This window comes from Carettochelys insculpta, chromosome 16 (genome assembly GCF_033958435.1).
Source record: "Carettochelys insculpta isolate YL-2023 chromosome 16, ASM3395843v1, whole genome shotgun sequence".
Lineage (NCBI taxonomy): Eukaryota > Metazoa > Chordata > Testudines > Carettochelyidae > Carettochelys > Carettochelys insculpta.
The window spans coordinates 3,156,053-3,179,394 of NC_134152.1; the positions used below are offsets into that span (position 1 = coordinate 3,156,053).

The following is a 23,342-nucleotide window of genomic DNA, read 5'->3' on the forward strand; positions in this document are numbered from 1 at the left end:
ACTATATATATTCACTCTGCCCCTGAAATAGCATCTGTCTGCCACTGTGGAAGCCAATATTTAATGGCGTCTATTAATTGGCCAGTAAAACAAGGTCCTACAGTCAACTCAGAGGCATTTCTCTGTTTGACTGTCTGTAACATGCTAAATGGCAGAAGAGTTGGTACTGGCCGAAAAGAAGGTGTGGTTGGGACATCTAAGGATACACAGAGTCAGGGCAAGTAGTCTCCAATAGTGGGGTTCCAGGTAGCCCTGGCCATACTAAAGTGGCCATTTTGTAGGCATACCCCTAAAAACTGGGTGTCAGTGCAAACGCTGCCCATCTCACTCTGGATCTCAAACACCCCAGAAACATAACTGCCCCTGCCAGCTTGGACTCAAGCCCAAACAATTTAAATTTTTAAATAGGCAATTGTATCCAAAACATATATGTGCATAATGAAAGAAAGCAGAGCTTCAGCTTTAAATAGCCATGCCAAATCAATACATATACTGGGTGATCTCGCCAACCCTTTTTTCTGCTGTTCACAGCCTGTGTGGATCCTGAATATTGTTAATGTGAATTGATATCCTAGGCAGTAGCTCCAATAAGCCAGTCTCAGCATATTAGAGTGACTAGTTTCATGGAAAATACCATTAATGCCAACCCACCTCAGGTGGTTAGTTCCAGACCAATTAATGAAATGACCTAATCTAGCTGAACAACAAATAACCTTCACTACTGGAATTTCAACAAACACATTGCTTGTTCTTAATTAAACAACTTTCTGAAGCAGTCCAAGTTTCAAAAGTGCAAATTCTTTGACCACACTCAGCACATTTTAACATGCTTGAAGGGCTTCTTTTTTTCATTTCTCTTCCTGTTTGCAGTGGAGTACGTAGCTCTGTTCAGATTGCAATTTATTTTGGAAAAGATGGCTGTGGCAGGGCTACAGAAACCAAAGAGATCAAGACCTGTTATGTTCTTTTTTGACCGTGATATTTGTCAGGAAGTAGCAGTGGTGCTTCAGACCTTAGCAGGGCCACTGTTGGGCTGATAATGAAGGATAGTGCAAAGTTCTGCTGCTGCAGGAGGAACTCCAGGAGGCAATCCACTTCAGGGAGACCACCTGCTCACTGAGCTCTATGGAGCACGGAGACCACACCTCTTATCGCTGCACCCCTCCCTGGGATGCAGCTTCCCCGCCCTCATTCCAGTCAGCTCCTACTTACTGCATGCATGCACAGCTAGGAAGAATCTGTATACCCTGGTAGTGTTTTACAGAATCAGCCATCTCATTTTTATATCCCTATGTACTTCATCTGAGCATTCTCAGCTTTGGAAAAGGAATGTACCTGGCTAGGCACCAAATCCATTCATGTCTTTGCCAGAGGATAATAAGGTGGTTGATGACAGAGTCAGGGCAAGTAGTGTCCACTAGCGGGGTTCCACGTAGCTCTGGCTGTACTAAATGGCCATGTTGTAGGCAGACCCCTAAACATGGGGATCAATGGAAACACTGCCCATCTCACTCTGGGTCTCACAGAAATGCAGATCACTCTGGAGGGGAACATGACAGCTGTTCAAAAGTGCATTGCAGTACCCTGCAACAGTTTTGGACGCTAGCCTGTTGTAACTGCAGAATGCAGGCATGGAAGCCATATTTGATCCCCGAACAATGGCATTAGTTTACTTTCATGAAGTGTCAGTGCTCAGCAGTGCAGAATAATACTGTGTAATCCATATCTAATCACAGGATTGGAAAGAGGGAAAGGAAAACCAGATGTTACGGGAGAACAAGTTTCTCTATATCATGCCCACAATAAATAGGTTTGATTTGTAAACCAGATAATGGTTCAGTGAGACCCATGGTCTATGAGAAGCTTAAATGATGATTTTAATAAGAGTGTGGCGCACAGGGATGTTGGTGGGAGACTCATCTTTGTGTGAGCTTGATCACATAACATGGTCAAGGTTACTGAGGTCTGTGATGACACAAGGTACAAAAGGATGAAGAATCAGGCCCAGAGTCTGAAAGATGATTGGAGTTACACCACTGCAAGCCATGTCTCAGCCATTCATTCCCTCTTTCAGGACCAAGTCCAGAAGATGAGAGACATGCTGAATAACGTGGCCTCAGATGAAGCCAACTTGGAAGCCAAGATTGAAAAGAGAAAACTGGAATTGGAAAGAAATCAGAAGCGACTGCAGACCCTACAGAGTGTCCGGTAAAGACTCTATCATGTATCCACTGCAGAATTAGTGAAAGTGGTGGCGAATATATTCTCAATGTCCACTAAGATAGGGATTGATTAGTCTGGTAAGAGTGCAAGAAACATGATGGCCTCTGAGGAGTGCAATAAATATGATCATTTGCCATTGCAAATCTGCCCAGGCTAGGCTGTAATTATTCATTCTTCTTCGAGTGGTCCCCGTGGGTGCTCCACAATAGGTGTCGGGCTCGCCTGGCGCCGCAGATCGGAATTCTTCCAGCAGATTCTCCTGGATCGCGCATGTGCCAGCGCGCGCCGCTCCCCACGCACCCCTGGCCACGTGCGCGATCCGGTCCCCGCCAGTTCCTTCTCTACCGCCATCGGCTGCAGACGGAATCCACTCGAGCTAAGGCCAGAGTCAGATAAGAGAGCTGTTTTTCGTATAATTTGTTGTTTTTGTCACTAAAAAAAAAGGGGGAAAAGAAAACAAGGACAAAGAGAATATCAGCAAAAAAAAAAAAGAGAGAGAGGAGCGGACGAGAAGGCCACTTAGGCCGCCCGCTACCCCGCAGGCCAGTGATCACTATTTGGGGCGAAAAGGCACTGATTACACGCTAAGTACCCTCTTAACAGTAAAGGACTCACCGCGATGGCCTCCTCAGGTTTTAAAAAGTGTGAGTCATGCCGCGAAGCTATGCCGGCCTCCAATGGGCATAGTGAATGCATCCGCTGCTTGGGGGAATCACACGTTACTCAGAAGTGTTCTCACTGTGCTGAGCTCACAGCCAGGGCCAGGAAAGACAGAGAGATGAGGCTTAAAATGCTCTTGTTTGATAAGGCTCTCCAGCCGGAGTTGCCGGAGAAGCCTCACCCAGAAGGGCCCTCTGGGTTGCATAAGAGGAAGGCAGCCTCTCTGACCCCCCTCAGTGCAGAAAAGGAGGAAACTCTCCCCAGCTCGATCCTTGCCAGCAAGTTCAGCGAGCAGAGCCCCCAGCCGTGAGCTCAGGGAAGCGGCTGCGCGGCAGCGCACGTGGCAGAGGCTGAGCCTCCGATTACACAACAGCCGGCACGCAGGGCGCCAAGAGTGCCAGCAAGGCAAGCGCCGGAATCGGCGGCACCACCGCAGGCAGCACCAGCCCCCACGGCACCAACGGCCCAGTGGCACCAGGCACGGAGCCTGCGGGCGCCGGAGGAAACTACCCGCGCGGCACCGCAGCTGAGTGTGCCGAGCATGGCGCTGACAGTGGGGCCGAGATCCCCAGCGCGGGAGGGGGCGGTGCAAGCCCCGCAGGGGAGGGGCAAGGCTAAAGCAAAAACCCGGCACTGCAGCCCATCTCCGGACAGGGCTGCGCTGCCTTTAGCACCAAGCCCTCCCCCCATGATACACACGCTGCACCGAAGGCCTGTGACTCCACCAGCTTATCCAGAACCTCCCTCTCCGTTCCTCCAACCAATGTCACCATGGCTTGGGCCACCTTCACCATTTCTGGGAATGGATCCCCTGGAGTACTATCACAAGCCAGTTTTGTCTCTATCTGTGTCGTCGCGGAGGTCTCGCTCTCCCAGACATTGGGGGTACACTCTCCGTGCGTGGTCCAGGTCTCCATCCCCAGGCCCTTGCCCATGCTGCTATGGTCGTCCTCATCATGCTGGATGCAGACACCGCAGGCCTACATCCAGGGGCAGGTCCCCCCCTGCTGCTCAATACCCCCGTGTACACTCTCGATCTGGGACGGAAACACATTTGTCTCAAGGGGAGTTAGTTTTAGAACCCTGGGACTTTCCTTCACAGTCCTCCAGGGAGCAAGTGTATCATCGACCACAGGAGCCTGAGAGTTTGAGGGAGGTTTACCCCAGTGGTTCCTCCTCATCCTCCCCAGATGAGGCCATGGTCCCCGGGGATGTCTCCCCCCGGATGACCTTTAAACAATTTCAAGAACTATTCAAAAGAATGGCTTTCACGCAAGATATTCAAATGGCAGAGGTGCAGGAGAAACATCACAAACTCCTGAAAAATTTGAGACCCCCAGCTTCATCCAAAATTGCTATTCCGCTGGACGAAGCCATTATAGAGTCAGCCACTACCATATGGCAGACTCCAGCCTCTATCCCGCCTACGAACAAGAGAGCAGATAAGAAGTACTTCGTCCCAGCAAAGAGCATGGAGTTCCTTTTTAGTCACTCACAACCGAATTCTTTGGTGGTCGAATCATCCCAGCAGAGGTCGAAGGCCTCTCAGTACAAATCGGGGGGATCGGACAAAGATGCTAAGAAGCTAGAGCTGTTTGGCAGGAAGGTATATTCCTCCTCTACCCTGCTATTGAGAATGGCAAATTACGCGGCACTCCTAGCAAACCACAACTTTGATAATTACTCCAGGCTTACTCCCCTCATGGATTCACTCCCCGAAGACAAGAAGCCGGTGTTAAAGGCGATTGTTCAAGAGGGCTACGCAGCATCGCGGATGGGAGTACAGATTGCCCTGGACGTGGCAGACACGGCAGCACGTTCAACAGCTACAGCAGTGGTCAAGCGTAGAGAATCCTGGCTCCAGTCGTCTGGTATCCCCAGAGACCTGCAGGCAAAGATCGTGGATCTTCCCTTTGATACACAAAAGCTGTTTGCAGACTCCACCGACTCGGTCCTCCATTCCAGTAAGGACTCGAGAGCCACACTTAGAACCTTGGGCATTTATACTCACCCATACAGGAAGAAAAAATTTTACCCTCAGCAAAGACGCTACGCTTATCAACCACAGCGTGCTCAATATCAATGAGGCTACGACCAGGGGCGCCATCAACAGCAGCAGCAGTACAGAACTCCCAGGCGACGTTCTCAACAAAGCCGTACGCCTTTGGGGCAGGCCCAAAGGCAACAAGTTTGACGGGTATGTCGGGGGCTGCACTATCAATACCATCGCTCAATGTCACTCTCATCTCATGTTCCATCATCGCCTCAGACCGTTCCACTCCCAATGGCAAAAGATCACCACAGACAAATGGGTGCTGGAGATCATAGCCACGGGTTACACGAACCCCTTCCAGTCACTCCCACCAACGAAGCCTCCTGCCAGACCTCACCTCAGAGACGCTGCCCACAAGGCGAGGCTCAAGCAGGAGGTGGATCACCTTATGTTCATAGGGGCGGTGGAAAGAGTGCCGGAAAAATTCCATGGGAAAGGTTTTTATTAACACTACTTCCTAACAGAGAAGAAAACAGGAGGCTGGAGGCCCATCTTAGATCTTCGGGGCCTCAACCGTTACTTGTTCAAGCAACGTTTTCAGATGATCACAGTTGCCTCTATACTCACAGCACTGGACGATGGAGACTGGTTTGCAGCCCTCGACTTACAAGATGCTTACTTTCATATAACAATCCACCCGGCACACAGACGCTTCCTCTGCTTCACGGTTGGCAAGGAGCACTTCCAGTACAGGGTTCTTCCGTTCGGCCTTTCTTCAGCTCCCAGAGTCTTTACCAAAACCCTGGCAGTGGTGTCAGCCTACCTGCACAGACAGGGGGTGTTTATTTTCCCATATCTGGATGACTGCCTGCTGAAGGGGGCCTCGAAGGCAGAGGTCTTACGCATGATACGCGTCACAGCGGACATGTTTTCTTCGCTGGGCCTAGTTATCAACCTCGCAAAGTCAAAGACCGAACCCACACAAGATATAGAATTCATAGGGGCACGCATAAACTCTATCACAGCAAGAGTATACCTGCCCAACGCCCGCTTCCGCGCCATCAGTGCGCTGGTGCAGGTCATCCCATACAGCCCCACGGTGCCGGTCTTAACGTGCCTACAGCTGTTGGGGCACGTGGCGGCAGCGACGTTTGTGGTACAGAATGCCAGGTTACACATGCGAAGCCTGCAGCATTGGCTGGCGAGCGTTTACAAACCGGCATCCCATACTGTCCACAGGGTGGTGTCGCCCATGACAGAGGTGCGCAGATCCCTGGCGTGGTGGGAAAATCCCAAGAATCTGCTAGGGGGGGTGCCCTTTCACCAACCACAAATTTCTATTTTTCTTACTACCGACGCCTCCCGCATAGGATGGGGAGCGCACATCGGCGACAAGGTGACGCAAGGGCTATGGTCCCCTGCGGAACAGACACTGCACATAAACATACTGGAGCTCAGAGCAGTGTTCAATGCCTGCAAACATTTTCGAGATTACCTGCATGGCAAAGTAGTCGGGATCAATACTGACAATACCTCCACTATGTTTTACATCAATTGACAAGGAGGAGCACGATCCCGTGCTCTATGTGCGGAAGCAGTCCGATTGTGGAACTGGTGCATCGCCAACAACATAACGTTGAAAGCCTCATACTTGCCGGGCGCTCACAACGCAAAAGCAGATCAGCTGAGCAGGCGCTTCGCACTCACGCATGAATGGCAGATCCGCTCCGATCTGCTACGGTGCATTTTTCGTACATGGGGGTTTCCCCAGATCGATCTGTTTGCCACGCAGTACAACAAGAAGTGTCCCCAGTACTGCTCCAGGGCAGGAGTGGGACAGGGGTCCCTGGGGGACGCATTCATGATTTCATGGAGGGGCCCTCTTCTTTACGCGTTTCCTCCCACAGTACTTATCCACAAGGTTCTGCAGAAAGCCAGAAGGGACAGAGCTCGCATGATACTCATAGTCCCAACTTGGGATCGGCAGCAATGGTTTTCCTTGCTTCTGCGCATGTCGGGCCGCCCACCGCTTCCTCTACCGGTGGCGCCGGACTTACTCACGCAGGCTCAGGGGTCCATAGCGCACCCGCACCCTCAGGGTCTGCGTCTGCAAGTATGGTTAATCCATGGCTCAGCTCCTTAGAGAGCATGTGTACGGAGGGAGTACAACAAGTCCTGGAATGTAGCCAAAGGACCTCCACCAGGAGGACTTACAAGCAGAAATGGACTCGATTTACAGCCTGGTGTTCTGCCAAGCAGTTAGCTCCCCTTGACGTTCCTATACCTGTAATACTAGAATACTTATTGGACCTCAAAAGAGGTGGGCTTTCTCTATCCTCGCTAAAGGTCCACCTCACTGCTATATCAGCCTTTCGGCATACAGAGGAAGGGCCCACTGTATTCGCCCATCCTATCGTCACAAGGTTCTTGAAGGGGTTGGTAAACCTGTACCGCCCTCAGAAACCGCTTCCACCATCGTGGAGTCTGGACTTGGTGCTAAGCACGCTATCGGGTCCACCTTTCGAACCATTAGCCACAGTTCCCCTCTGTCTCCTTACGATGAAAACAGCCTTCCTCCTTGCGATTACGTCAGCCCGCAGGGTGAGCAAGCTCGCAGCAGTGATGTCAATGCCGCCCTGCACAGTATTCTCAAAGGAGGCGGTAACCTTAAGGTTGCACCCAGCTTTTGTTCCAAAAGTTTCTTCGGAGTTCCATCTTAACGAACCAATAGTTTTACCCTCATTTTACCTGAAGCCTCACAGCTCCGGCAGGGAGGCACGCCTGCCTCTCCTGGATGTGATGAGGGCATTGGCCTTCTACGCAGACAGAACTAAGTCCTTCCGGAAAACGGACAGGCTTCTAGTCTCTCTTGCTCCCAGGTCAGAAGGAGAAGGTCTCTCTTCACAGAGAATTTCAAAGCACATTGTGTCCTGTATAAAAATGTGCTACAAGCTTCGAAAGACCCCTTTGCTGGCCCCGCCCAGGGCTCACTCCACCAGGGCGGTGGCGGCGTCAACAGCCTTCTTCAAGGGCATCGCGTTAAAAGACATCTGTAGAGCGGCGACCTGGTCATCCTACGACACCTTCGCCAAGCATTATGCCCTGCATCGGGTATTCGAGGAGGATACCCGTCTGTCGACAGCAGTCCTCTCGGGGGCAAGCTGCACATAACCCGATTACCCACCTCCTTACTTGGGTTACTGCTGGGTAGTCACCTATTGTGGAGCACCCACGGGGACACTTGAAGAAGAAAGAGAAGTTACTCACCGTAGTAACGGTGGTTCTTTGAGATGTGTCCCCGTGGGTGCTCCACCACCCGCCCATCCTCCCCGCTTCGGATCTCTGTCTGGTGTTTTTCAGGAGCATTCGAGGCAGTTGGTCAAGGAACTGGCGGGGACCGGATCGCGCACGTGGCCGGGGGCGCGCGGGGAGCGGCGCGCGCCGGCGCGTGTGCGATCCAGGAGAAACTGCTGGAAGAATTCCGATCTGCGGCGCCGGGCAAGCCCAACACCTATTGTGGAGCACCCACAGGAACACATCTCGAAGAACCATCATTACTACAAGTGAGTAACTTCTCTTTTTCCACTCATTGGGTTTAGAAACTAATATTTTGCTACTGTCAAGATGGCCAAAATGCTACTTTATTTTTCAAATTGTCACTTGAGCTTTTCAGAATGAACAGACTTTTAAGAAGTCATTAAACCCAGATGTTGTTTCTAGGCACGGATACTCTTAGGAGAAATAAAGCTGAGACATGCGGCTTACATACACTAGCTTTTGATTTCTAAGACGTCCTTAACTTTTCTAGTGACTGATAGGTAGTTGAAGAAATAGGTCATGAAGTGTCCTTGGATGGGGAAAGGTCTTATAGAGAGCATCCCGGTCTGCCATGCAATCAACAGCACAGACATGAGGCATAAGATTTGGTTTCTAATTGCAGTCCCATTGAGATCTTGTATCATGTATGAGTTCTTTCTTCATCTGTGATCTCACTAATGAGATAAAATAAGGAAATTGAGGGAGTGGCATTTCTGCGATGTCTTTGTGTGTAAATGCTGTGATAAAAATCATGTTTTTACCAGGTGCAAGTATATGAGATAGGTGGGGGCAGGAGAGCAGAACCAATCTGTGTGATATGAAAACCAACCTTCTAGCACAGGGTTGCATGATCATGGAGGACAGTCACACAACCAGCCACATTATTAGGACAGTTCCATTGCAGAGAAATAATATACCCTGCAAGCACAGATAGCACATAAAGAAACATGTGCTAGCCTTCTTTGGGCTGGACAATACCTGCTTTGAAGCATAGAGCACTGATAAATTGGAAAACTCTCTGGTTAGTGGTCTCCTTACAGATAGGGGAAAATACCATCCTTATGTGGGTGGATGTGGTGGAAGGCGTCCTACAATGCTCCTTTGTCCCAGTACACCTGTGCAACCAAGATGGAATTCTGCCCAATGATTCTCATGTCTTTTAACTATTGTGGTGCATTTCAAATGAAGAGAGGTGTTTTTTGGATTAGGCTAATATTGTAGAAATACAGAGGGAACTGAGAAAATGAAAGTGCACACTGCAATGTTCTGCAGCTTCAGATAGTTTTCTGTGTTGTTTTTGTCTCTGGGCTCTCCAGACCAGCCTTTATGGATGAGTACGAGAAGATCGAGGAGGAGCTGCAGAAACAGTACAGCAGTTATCTGGAAAAATTCCGTAATCTGGCTTATCTAGAACAGCAACTGGATGATCATCACAGGCTAGAACAGGAGAGGTTTGAAGTAAGAACGTTTTCCATGTTCGGGCAAAACAGTATCTTAACTAAATGTACCTTTTCGATCTCTTCCCCATCATGCATGCCACTTTTCATTATCTAGCAATGGCTGAAAAGACTTTCATTGCCTCCTGCTGCTTCTCAAAACAACATGCTATCAATTAATGCATATCCTCAGAGCTGTGTCTCCAGTGATAAGATCATTTTTTTTTGTGTTGCGTGGTTTTGAATTGGAGTGATCTTGAGCAGACAAGATAATACACTTTAGTTCATGAGTCAGTGGCATTAAGCTGTTGTAAAATATGCATAAATTATATCAGCATCAGACAACTGCTGTCTTTTCCAATCACTGCAGCTTTTCCTCTGTTGTCTTTTATTTGTCCTTTCATCTCTCACAAACTTCCCCTGGTTCTCAAAGACCCAGTTTTCAACAATTCTGAGCTGCTATTTTCTAGGTCTTGCAGCTTGACAGCACAGGTATTTACAGTTGTGCGGGACTCTTTATTTCTTGTCTATATGGCAAGCCTGGTGACTCTACAGCTCACCAGCTCTCTTCACTGTAACGTCTTGTGTGGACGACTGCCACAGTGCACTAGATGTGCCAGAGTGCGGCTTGGCATGTTACACTTGGATGCTCACTTTCACTGGGCTGTAGCAGTGCCCACACAGCATTTTACTGTTCAGTAAGTTGGTGTTCCTGGTGCACTGTAGATTCACACCCTGATTTACCGTGCAGAACATTTGGGCACGATCTTACTGTTTTCTCACTGCTTTGTCAATTCGTGTGTCTAAGGCCTTGTCTGCACTGGCAAGTAACAGGGCAGTAAATCAGCTCTCAGTGCTGTAACTCCCGAGGTGTCCATCCTGTCAAGGCTGTTAGTGCACGCTAACTCCACAGTTGCTACACTCTAGGTAAGCGATCTTGACAAGTGGTGTACAGGTTGCTGCGCAGTGGCTACAGCACTGGGGTGTCAGTCTGCTACTAGCATCACAGCTACTGCACTCCCATGCATGCCAAGAAATATTACTGACTTTCAGCATCAAATTGCTGCCTCAAGACATCCCTGAGCCTTACAGTCCTCAGCTGTACTACAGGTTGAACCTCTCTTGTCTGGCACCCTCAGGTCCTGACTGGTGCCAGACAAGAGAATTTGCCAGACCATGAGAGGTCAATATTGTCTAGCACATTACTAACACTTCCACTGCTCACTGGGCTCTTAGAAGACATTTAGGGGTCAGGTACAGCTGAATAATAGCACAGAACACTGAGAGCCAGGACTGGTGGCTGTAAACCAACTTTATGGGACCACAGGAACCTTGGACCCATCCATGATAAGCGGCCATCCGGCTAACTAAACTCATGCTGAATTATGGATGTTGCCAGATGAGAGAGTTACAGTTTAGAGATGTTCAGCTTGTACTCTGATTGCACTGGTCTCAGTCTGTTTAGACTCAGCATTCAGGCACTTAGCCTCAGTGCTCTAGCTCTCAGTGAAGCTTTCCCCCTTCCCCTCATAAATATTATGAGAGTACAGCATGTGGCTATGAGCACAGGGAGGTTGTCGTTGGCCAGGTCCAGCTTCCTGTACAGACTTTGCCAGAGGGCTTTTAAAAAGCCAGAAGCACAGTCAACAGTCAGTCCGCACCTGCCCAGCCTGCTGTTGAATTAATCCTTTCTGCTGACAAGACTCCCAGTGTAAGACTTCATGAACCATGGCCTTAAGGGGTAGGCAGAGTCTCCCAGAATAACAGTGAGCATTTCAACTTCCCCTATAGTGATCCTCTGGGCCAGGAAGAAAGCCCCTGCTTGCAGCTTCTCAAACAGGCTGGTGTTCTGAAAGATGTGTATGTCATGCACGTTTCTGGACCAGCCTGCCTTAATATCTGGAAATCCCCCATGGTGATCCCCACATATCGGGAGAACCATGGAAAAATACTACTTCTGATTAATATACTCAGAGGTTAGGTTGTTTTGTGCCAGAATTGGAATGTGCTGCCACCTGTTGCCCCTCTACAGTTAGAGAAGCCCATCTGTGCAGAGCCGTCCATGATTTTGTGCATGTTTCCCAGACACATGGTCTTCCAGAGCAAGATGCAATTAATGGCCCTGCACACTTCCATCAACATGAATTCAACAGTCAACTTTCCAACTTGAAATTGATTGGTGACCTATTGGTAGCTCTTTGGAGTAGCCAACTTCCACGGTGCAGTCCATCAGGGAACATCTCATTCTCGAGTTCTTGCTCCTCAGCGTGGGAGCGAACTCATCACACGGTCCCACGAAAGTGGCTTCCTCATCCTAAAGTTCTGCTGCCACTGCTTGTCTTCCCAAACTTGCATGTCACTGTTACCTCACCACTCAGTGTTTGTTTCCTGAGTAGGTAGTGCAGTAGGCATTGCTGTGGGTGTAGCCACATGCAGTGCAAAAGTCTGCACTGTTAGCCCTGTCTATGCTAGGGTGAGCTGTTATCTCTTAGCATGTGCTCTTTGGGGGGGATGGAAGGCCTCTTCGCCAATGAAATCAATCTTGCCAGTAAAGTGTCATTAATAAAAATGTGTAAAGATCATTTTTGATGGCCAAAAGCCTATGGACCTGTAGGAAGCAAGGTTGCTCATAAATGTCAAGGAGCTCAGAGTGGTGTGTCTGGCCTACAAAGTATTCCTGCAGTTCAGGTCAAGTAAGGTGGTGAAAGTTCTCACAGACAACAGCAGACAAGGAGATGCACTCCTCCACACTGGCAGAAGAGATACTCCTTTCTGGAACTTCTCCATCAGCCTTGACACCCTCCTGAAGGTGGCTCATCTCCTGGAGATCAGCAGCACTCCAGTGGATTACCTCAGCAGGGTGTCTCTTCTCAACATGAGTGGCCACTCCACTGGGAAGTAGCCACCATAATCTTCCAGAGGTGGGGGACTCCCCAAATAAGACCTTTTTGCCAACAAACAGAACAGTGCCGTCCCTTCTGCTCCTGGTGGGGCTTGAGCAGAGGCTCCCTTAGATGCGTTCCTTCTGTTGTGGTCTGAGGGCCTACTGTATGCATTCCTGCCAATCCCTCTCATCAGCCAGGTCCTTGTTCAGCTCAAACGGGACAAGCCCCAGATCATTCTGATCTCCCCAGAATGGCCATGCCAGCATTGGTTCAGGATGTTACTGAACTTTGCAGCTCGCATCCCTGCATCTCATGGCTTGGATGCTCCGTGGCTGAGAGATGGAATGTGCATTCTCAGAAGAGGCCTAGCAGATTTTTGCTGGGGAGCAGGAAATCCTTCCTGAGGCTGGCCTACCAAGCAGAGAATCAACAGAAAAATGACTAAAGTCCTAGATAATTGTATTTAATCCCTTGCAATATCTACTCCCGTGAGCTGTCAAAACTTCTTCTTAAGAACCACATTGATTTTCCAGTCCTTGTTTGCCTTTCGTTCTTCCAGTCAAATCTTCGTGAGCTTTTGAAGAAGAGATGAAAGTCAGTTCTTTTGCTATGTTTGTCTGCATGTTTTGTTAAATAGCTTGCTAGCAAAAAGAGCAACTGTTGTGTAATTAGATTGACACCTGGGGTGCTTAGTTATTCATTATTGAGAACTGATTCCTACCCAACCTCCCCTAAACAAATGAATGTATGATAGGGTGAAATTTCACTGTAGTCTAGACACTGGTTGAATAACGAAACCATAATTTTTAGTGCAGTTAAACACAGAACAGTGTAGTGTGTACTGTGCTGATATTGCACCTCTAATGACATCAGCCAGAGTGCATTTCCTAATCAGAAAAGTGATTTAAAGATTGTGCCCAAGTACAAGTTTTTTTAATTAAAGTGGCACTGAGAGATGACATGTACCAGCCCATTCGAAGTACAATTCTGTTTTCTTCTCATTTCAAAGGGGGGCAGTTGAATAAGGAGGAATATGTTGTAACTTTAATTATACTAGTCCCCAGCCTCCTCTTCATTTTTTCCACCTGACAGTGTCTGTAATAGCATCCAGTAGTGTTGGCAGTTCAGCTGTGGTAGTGACAACAATAGTCCCCTAATAACCACCATGTTAGAACATGTTTCTCAAGTGCAAATCCTGGGGACTGAATGTCCCAAAAGATTTAAAAGCTCATCGCTTGGAACCTGAAACTTTTGTTCTTATTTAAGCAGATAGTTTAGTTGGCAGTAATGAATTAACGCCCACCGGTTTCCTGTGAAAACTCTTTGAATGTGTGTGAGGTATTAAATCTTTCCATTTGTATTTGTCCTGTTCACTGCACAGTAGGGAGGTCATCTCTCCTTTTTGTAAGGCTTTACTGGTTGATGGGGATTTGGGAGACCAAAAGAAGGTATTTTGTCCTTTCAGGGTTCCTTTGCTATTTCAGTTACAACTCCTCTTCCAGCACTATTCTCTCTTGTTGCTGGATGATTTGGGCTCATCCTATGGGCATCAGTGCAGGGCCAGGTGATTTTTGGTTGTGTGCTAGGCCTTCTCAGAGTTTTGTGTGTGCTTTTTTGCTTGTGCAGAAAAACACTTATTAGCTCTGGTCATTTTTAGATGGAATTCATTCTCTGACATGAACCCACTGTAAGAACAATGCTTCAGGCTTTTCAGAGTTAGGGCCGCTGATAGTCTCAGTAGCCCATATGGGATGCCTTTTAAAACACAACTGATAGCTCAACAAAACTGCTGTGAAGGAAAAAGACACGTTTGGGTATTGAGCCCAGTTAGATAGCATCATTTCATAATAAATATGCTGTTTAGATTCATAGATCAATAGATCATCTTGTCTAATCTCCTGTATCATACAGGCCAACAAAGCTACCCAGCACCTACACACTATATCAAGCAATTGAAATTAGACCAAAACGTTACAGCCCTCAGGAGCCTAAGGATCTGTATCCATTGTAAAAAATCCTAATGGCAGCGAATCTCGGACCCTGGGTGAATGGGTCCTGCACTCCCAGGTCACTTGACTTGGGCTCTGAGGCCATTTTGAAGTGTAGATGTCCCCTAAGCTTTTGCCTGCTACAGGCAGAGAGTGAGATCAAGGGGAAGGCACCAGTGCCTGAGGCCACTGCGATAGCAGGACTTCGATGAAGTAAGATATGCTTAGATGATTCTGGCAAGTGAGTCACATGCCAAGCTGCAGGAGATGGCATATGACCCCAGGGTTAGTGCCAATCTGGTCTGATATGGTGATCAATTAAACTAGGGGTGGGGAACCTATACAGCCTGTCGCTTAATTTCATTCAGCTTCCCTCTTCCTCCTGGAGCCACAAACACGAGATCATCCTGCTGTAGGGGAAGCGCTGAGCCTCAGTGTCATCCAGTGGGACTGGAGCTGCAAGCACTGGCTCACTCTACTGCTGGGATAAGCCCCAAGCTTCTGCACCCCTTACCCCACAAAGGAGGAGCAGAGGTGCTGGCTTGCCCCACTGGTGGGGGAAGCTCTGACTTTCCAGTCCCATCGTCAGGTAGTGAATATGTGTGGTCCAGATTTTTTTTTTCCTGTCAGTCAATAGCCTGTGATAGGGAAAAGATTCTGTACTCCGGAACCAGACCCTGAACATGTGAGTAAGAACCATTCAGCCAAACCACCCAAGAGAGAGAATGCTCAGAGCCACCACAGAGAATTGGCTCACGTGGTCCAGTGACTCATCTCTTGAAATGGCCATCCTGGATGCTTCACCAGCAGTAGACAAAACCAAAATACACTGGGGGTGAGGGGCAAATCTATTCCTGAACCCACCTGGTGACTCTCTGAAATCCTAAAGCATACAATGTTAGGATCATCTGACAAGAACCAGGTGGACCTCTCGAGGCTGACATCCATTGTCACAAGCAGCTCCATCACACAACCCCATTCAAGTTGTCCATCTCACTCTTAAAACTAACTCTTTGTCGTCACAGCTCTAATTGGGAGGCTATTCCAGACCCTTACTCCACTGATGATTAGAGATATTCACCTTGAATTTTATTTTTGCCCAATTTATACCCCGTTGTTCTAGTGCCAACATTGTCGTTTAGCTTAAATAGTAGCTTTAAAGGCTTCCTGATGTATTTATAGAGAGCAGTCATATCCCCATCTACTCTTAAGTTTGCTAACTAAACAAGTCAAGCTCTTCCAGTCCTCTTCATTCACCTGATCATCCTACCTCTTGCAATTTGAAGAGCTGTTGCAACCTGTCCCATATGAATTCATCTTTCCTGAACATGGATGACCAGAACTGTACAGCATATTCCAGATAAGGTCTTATGAGTGTGGTGTACAATGTCATTTATATTTCCAAAGCACTGCTGGAAATGCCTCACTTAATGCAGCCTAGGGTCACATTTGCCTTTTTTGCAGCCATATCACATTGATGGCTCCTAATCATCCCGTGATTGACCAACACACCTAAGTCACTACTGCTTATTGACCACTTTTGCACGCTCTCCTTCTCAACCATCAAAGCCTGGACAGAGTGTGTCTTTTCAAAATAGTTCTTTTGAAGAACTTACTTCTCTTTCAGCCGTCTTCACCGGAAAGACTACCTCAGAAAACCTTCTTCTAGGCCATTCTCTGTGTTGCTGCCATCAATTATCCATTTGGAAGTGTCAGTGCACGGTGAGTCATGTACTCCCTCTCCAGGAGAGCAAGGCCATTGTGAAAGGTAATATACCTGGCCTTCACCAGCCTAAGGAATGGGAGTTCCAAAGTCATTGCTAAGCCAGCACCTCTGCTGTGGCATCAGTAAAATAACCATGCCTCACCCTGCAATCTCCTGGCAATTTCTAGATGGTCCCAAAAAGAAACTCATTACTTCTTTTGAGGCTTAGCTGATAGTGAATGGATCTCTGAATAGATTTGTGTCCTGTCTGAGGCAGTATGATCCAGTGGGTAGAGTATCGAATGAGGAGTTAGGAGATTTGGTTTTGCCTCCCTGATCTGACATTGATGCACCCTGCTACCTGCGCAAAAACTCAGGCTGTATATACAGAGGCAAATGGGGGCACTGGTTAGCTGGGCCAGCTGCAGGCCCATGGGGCTCAGGTGGGTTTGTACTCAGCAGGACTAGCTTGTGCTGCTGCCTGTTACTAAGCAAGCTACCCTGGATACAGTACTGGTTTTCATGAGCTAGTCTCCACAGTTGGGAATCAGATCCCTAGTTCCAAGTCTGGACAGACCCAGAGTGTGTCTCATTTTGTCTCTTACGGAAAAGGGGTTTTAATGTTTACTGTTACTGGTGAAGTGTTTGAGATCAGTAGCAGAAAACACTGTAAGAGCTAAGCTTTAATGGAAAAGCTTCTGATAATAGAGTTGAACCTGAGATTACCCTTATTAGGCAACTTCTTATTAATAGATTAATGCAAGGAAGCCACAAATATACCGAGTATATTTCTACTTTGCCACTGTTAGAAGGACATGTTCATTAAACCATCGATTTCTCGTCAGTGCCTTATGTGCTCACTTAAAATACATGCAACTGTTTTGAATGCAGCTATCCCTGTGGTCTTGGAGTACCAGCCCCCAGCTTGATTCAATGCTGTTCATTTTGTGATTTTGACAGATTTTACAGTGAAGTGTCCTATTTGAAATATTTAATCTGGAAATCACCAGTCACTCAACCTCCTTATTACAGCAGCCAGACTGAAGGTTAATATGAAAAGCATTTGGTTATCGTCTTCAGTTCTCTAGCTAAGCATATTTAAATCATGCATTCTTATGGGCATCATGAGACCACTGTAGTCCAGTGTATCTAAATGTTATTGAATATCAGATTCAAAAGCAGGCTCAGAAATCTTAATTATTAATTGCTTCTATTTTGGTAGTGCTGAGTCTGGCTTGTAAGTATGATGGCTTTGGAGTGCAACTCCTTATTTGCTTGTCCTATGGGAGAGTTATTTCAGGAATTTAACCCTTCAGCATAGAGTTCAGCCCACAATAAAGCATAAATATGAATGCCATGTCTGATCAACTCCAGAATGTCAGCCAACATTTTATACATTAGAGGGCAGAACACTTGTGAAAAAGCAGAAAATTGGAAGAAGGAAATAGGGGGTGTGATGATTTGGATCGCAGAGAGCCCCTTGAGACTGTTAATCTGTTGGGCTGATCACACCACTAAGCCTGCTCACCTCCTCTGGGGTACCCCACTGCCCTGTCCTGCTGAGCCAGAAGCTCTGGTCTCTCCCAGCAAAGGCACAGAATTGGGGTAACAGTCCCCCAGCAGAATAACACAGACACTGAGAACTTCTCAGCTCTGGCAGAACTCAGTCACAGGGGCTGGAGAGCACCCAAGTGCACAACCCAAAATGCCCAAATAAATCCATCTTACTCTGTGTAAAAGTGTTACGTAGAAAAAACTCATAAAGTTTGCTGACTTTATCAATGAAAGAGACCTATGCACAGCTGTTGTTCCCCCTTTCTACCTCTGGTAACAGTTATTTACACTGGATTTTATAATAAACAGAAGTAATTTTCCTAAGTAGGAAAAGGGTTGCACATAGTGACAGATCAAGTTAATTACTAAGCTAAAATAAAACATACCAGCTAAACTTAATCCTCTCAGAGTAACTGTTACAAATCATAATTTCTCACCCCAGTCCTAATTTCAGGGAAAGGTCTTCTGAGGCTAGAGCTGTTTTTTTTTCTGACGTGAGTCTAACAGCTTCCCCCCTTGTTAGAGTTCTTTTATTTCCAAGTCCTTTTATGTGTCCTCTTGGGGTGGGGAGCAGTCTGTGAAGCCAGTTGAAGGCAATCTTTGTTTGCTTCCCATCTCTTACGGAATTTCCCGGAAGGGCTGGTTGGAGTGTTGAGGGGTCTTTGTTCCATTCTTTCCCACCCCTATGGAAAAATAACAAATTCAATTCAAGACGATTTACAGATTCTTGTTTTGCGCACCGGGCCATTAATCTCCTTATGTTCAGGTTGAACCTCTCTAGTTCAGAACTGTCTTTTCTGGCAACATCCGTAATCTGGCATGATTTTATTTCCCAGATGACTGTTTATCATGGGTCTGGCCAAGTTTCCCATGGTCACATAAAGTTTGTTTACAGCCACCAGTCCTGGCTCTCAGAGTTCTGTGCTGCTATTTAGTTGTAGTTTACCCCTAAACTTCTCATAAGATCTCAGTCAGCAGTAGAAACAGTAATGCTGCAGGACAATATTGACTCCCACGGTTCAGAATATTCTCTCATCCAGCACCGATCAGTATCCTGAGGGAGTCAAATTACAGAGGTTCAGCTTGTACTACTAATGGCTTTTGCTAGAAGATCTAAATTAATAAACAGATTTACACTTCCTATATCTAACTTCACATGCGAGAGTTGCATACAAATAGAACATAAACAGTCAGGGAGTTACAAGCTTCTCAGTGAGAGGTTACGTGGTGCATTTTGCATAAAGCATATTTGAGTTATGCACATTCATATTCAAAAACATTCCCATTGAAAATATAGGGATGCAGCATCACAAGGACACACAAGCTGTGTCTACACGTGCACGCTACTTCGAAGTAGTGGCACTAACTTCGAAATAGCGCCCGTTGCGGCTACACGCGTTGAGCGCTATTTCGAAGTTAACTTCGATGTTAGGCGGCGAGACGTCGAAGTCGCTAACCTCATGAGGGGATCGGAATAGCGGACCATGTAGACGATCCGCATCCCGCAACGTCGAAATTGCCGGGTCCTCCATGGCGGCCATCAGCTGGGGGGCAGGGGGGGTTGAGAGATGCTCTCTCTCCAGCCCCTGCGGGGCTCTATGGTCACCGTGGGCAGCAGCCCTTAGCCCAGGGCTTCTGGCTGCTGCTGCGGCAGCTGGGGATCCATGCTGCAGGCACAGGGTCTGCAACCAGTTGTCGGCTCTGTGGATCTTGTGTTGTTTAGTGCAACTGTGTCTGGGAGGGGCCCTTTAAGGGAGCGGCTTGCTGTTGAGTCCGCCCTGTGACCCTGTCTGCAGCTGTGCCTGGCACCCTCATTTTGATGTGTGCTACTTTGGCGTGTAGACGTTCCCTCGCTGCACCTATTTCGATGTTGGGCTGAGCAACGTCGAAGTTGAACATCGATGTTGCCGGCCCTGGAGGACGTGTAGACGTTATTCATCGAAATAGACTATTTCGATGTTGGCTGCACGTGTAGACGTAGCCACAATGCCCTTTAAATCCAGTTAGCAGATCTGGGGCACACAGATCTCCTGATAAGGAGAATGAGTGACTCTAGAGTGGAAGGAGGAATGAGAGTGCCCTTGGCATGTTGGACAGTTATATGGGTGATACACAGAGCCCCTAACACATGGAAAGAGAATGGGGGAGAGTGGTACGGAGGACACAAAATACCCCAAGGCATGGGGTGCACACAGTTTCTAATGTGGAAGGGAGAATGGGAAAAAGTGGTATTAGGGAGAGAGAATGGGGGGGCCATGGCATGGGGGCACAGAAAGCCCCATGCATGGAGGATAAGAGCAGAATAGGGGGCATGCAGGTGTGGGGTGGAGGAACTCAGTGTGTCGTTGGAGTGTGTAATGCCTTGGGCCTGCAAAAGCAAAAGAGTGCAGTCCTCCCAGGCAGTGGTTTTCAGCCTTTGTTCAAGTGGTGCAGTATTTCAAAGGGAAGGGCTAGCCCTTCTGGCAATTTTAGGTGTAGTGGGACCCACGGAGCACAAGTGGAAGACCATTGCTCTAGTACTATTATGCCAACTAATTAGACTGATAAATGCACGTGTGATTGTCCCGTAGTAGCTGAATGTATGTGCTTCTGGCATTTCTGTAGTGTCCTCTATTAAGAGCCCACAAGGTGAGTTTACAGGAAGTGAATTATTGACTGGAGAAAAAGAAAGGCTAAAATGGTTTAAAGTAGGACTGTCAATTAATCACAGTTACTGCCGACAGTTAACTGAAAACAAAGTTAAAGCTTTAATTCTTTTAATGTGTTCATTGTAGTACCTGTGGGCTGAGAGGGAAGGAGTCAGGGGCAGAAGTCCCAGCTTGCAGAGATGTGAGGTAGGGGCTGGAATCCTCTGCCCCAAGATGGCTAATACCCTGAGCCCTGTACCCCCAGAGGATGGAGAAGAGGGTCCAGGATGAAAACCCTTCTCCTATGAAGGGAGCAGGGGTTGAGGTTTGAGGTTTCATAACCCCCTGTTCCCTTGTTTTTCTGGATTTGACTCAGCCTTGATATTTTTGATGTTCAGAGTAAGGTGTTAAAATAGCTAAGAGGATTCAGTTAATACAAAAATCTATCATTTTCATGACCTGGGCTGTAAGAAGGATCCCATAGAAACAGTGTCCTATTGAGCCTAGGTATATGGTACTTTCTAAATTGAGTCTTTGTAGAACATAGGAGTTGTTATTCCAGATCAAAACATTTGTTCATCTGAACCAGTGTCCATCCTTCAGCAAAGATGAGAACTGGATGGATGCTGTAGAGGAACATGTTCCCCCCCTCTCATGTTAGAATTAAATCTTCTGCCAAATCTGAGGAGTTCAGAGCAGCAGGGGAGGGGGAGGATTCCCGTGGGGCTAGAGGAGAGAAATCTTCCACCCAGGTCCCAAGTGGCAGTTGAACTGTTCTGTGGTTGCTACAGCTGTGGATCCTGGGAAGAGTTGTGCAGGAGGTACCAATGGCTGATGGATCTGTGTACCAGCAGACGCACTGGCCCCACCTCTGTTTCACTACTGGCAAAACCACTCAAGCTCGATAGTACAGGGATGCAGGTGGATTTAGTCCCTGCAATTCTGTACTCTGCAATATATCAAATCCAACTCCTCTCCACCCATTGCGGCAGAACCACACATATTCCACAACAGCCAGGGCTCTCCCTCGTTGTGGAAGGGGTGGGAGCCGGAGGTCATGTTTGTCTCTTGGTCAGTTGTGCCATGCTGTCTGGGGACAAGAGATGGGGAAGAATTCATCCTAAGCCTGCAAACAATTAGCTTGCTTCTTTGAAGCATGAGATTGAATTACTCTTACTGTTAACTTAGCCTAAGAGCTGCAAATTCAGTTAGTAGTCATAAAATTATCCAACCGTTTTTCAATACCCAGCCACCGATTTGACTTTTTGACTTCCTGCAGCAGTAACACTTGTACACGGATTAAAAATGTCCATCCATTTAGTAAGTTCTGTATGTACTGCCCTTTAGCCTCAGGAAGTATCTTCTTGTTCTTGATACTGTTATGGAAGAAATCAGATGACAGGCCTGATCATTTTTCAGTCTGCACTTACTTTCCCTCCATTTATCGGTTTGTGTGCATTATTATCATTCTTTCAAAGTACTATTGATGTATAATAGAAATCAGACCAGCTAGAGTTCATTAAGGCTAAAGAACAACCATATGCAATTTCAAGAAGCATTGATCAAGCAGATAAAAAATGCCGAGCCACAGAGGTCATTATGGAATCAGAAATCATTCAGCAAAACCATTTTAATTTAAGTGATATAAAAAACAACAAAACTCATTAAAAGAAAAAGTTACAGTCGGTCTTGCATATTTCTGATCTCCCTGGGGGCATGTAACTATGTTGCACAGAATGACACAAATAAGTTTTGTTATAATGATGTGTTTGGAGTTTAGGCATCTGAAGCTTTTCCCTACACTAGCATGTATGTGGGCAAACCTTTTGTCAGTCAGGGATGTGAAAAATCCTGGGTTAATTATGCCACTGTGAGAGCTTTCTCCCATCAGGAGACGTTACAGCAGCAGAGCTCCAGCAGTACAGCTGTGCCTCTGCAAGACGCCTCCTATAGATGCAGTCGTAGTCTTCACTGCCAAGCACTAACAGTTGGTTTCATTACGTTTTACGTGCACTTTACAGAGGTATTGCTGATTCTGTAAAGGGGAACAGGGACTTAAATTTTTAGTGGCTATATAATCCCGAGATTATTGGTCGTATAGACATAACTGCTAGATTACAATTCTGTTGTGAATGTGAACTCACAGCTAAGGTTCTTCTGTACAAGCTGTTCTCTCAGAGGCCTGTTTTGCAAACATACGGGGCATTTTCTGTTAGTATGAATTACCACTTTGTGTAATGTACTTTTCTGAAGAACACATGAACTTCATCACAATTCCATAATGATGCATTCTAATATCCAGTCACCAGTGGGCCAAATGCTGAGTCATGCACTTTCAAGCCCACCAGAGTGAGTTCAGGCACCAGGTTAAAGGAGGGGGAAAAATCCTGAAGGGGAATAATTTCCCCCTCCTCCCTGCCCAGGAGCCTCTGTGGCTATTGAGCTCCACTCCCCTTGATTCAAAGATATAGCCAGGTCATAGAATCCCAGGTCTGGAAGGGACCTCTGGAGCTCATTGAGTCCAGCCCCCTGCCCAAAGCAGGATCAACCCCAACTAAATCATCCCAGCCAGGACTTTGTCAAGCTGGGACTTAAAAACCTGTATGGATGGAGAGTCCACCCCCTCTGTAGGTAATGCATCCCAGTGCTTCACCGCCATCACAGTGAAAGTTTTTCCCAATATCCAACCTACACCTCCCCCTCTGTAACTTCAGACTATTGCTTCTTGTTCTGCCCTCAGTCATTACTGAGAATAGCCTCTCTCCATCCTCTTTAGATACCCCCTCACTCTTCTCTGCTGCAAACTATTTAAATACACCCAAATCCCTCAGCCTCTCCTCATAGGTCATGTGCTCCAGCCCCCTAGTCATTTTCGTTTCCCTCTGCTGGACCCTCTTCAGGGCACCCACATCCTTTCTATACTTGGGAGGCCCAGAACTGGATGCAGTATTCT

General features: G+C 47.3%; 1 protein-coding gene across 1 annotated transcript in view; it reads left to right on the plus strand.

The window, feature by feature from the left end:
• The window catches only part of CLUAP1 (clusterin associated protein 1), a 113,460-nt gene that overhangs the window by 40,419 nt on the left and 49,699 nt on the right, over positions 1-23,342 (plus strand). Inside the window, exons 7-8 of the mRNA XM_075010995.1 lie at positions 2,075-2,208; positions 9,511-9,652. Coding sequence (XP_074867096.1) covers positions 2,075-2,208; positions 9,511-9,652 — 276 coding nt within the window. The remainder of the gene's footprint in view (positions 1-2,074; positions 2,209-9,510; positions 9,653-23,342) is intronic.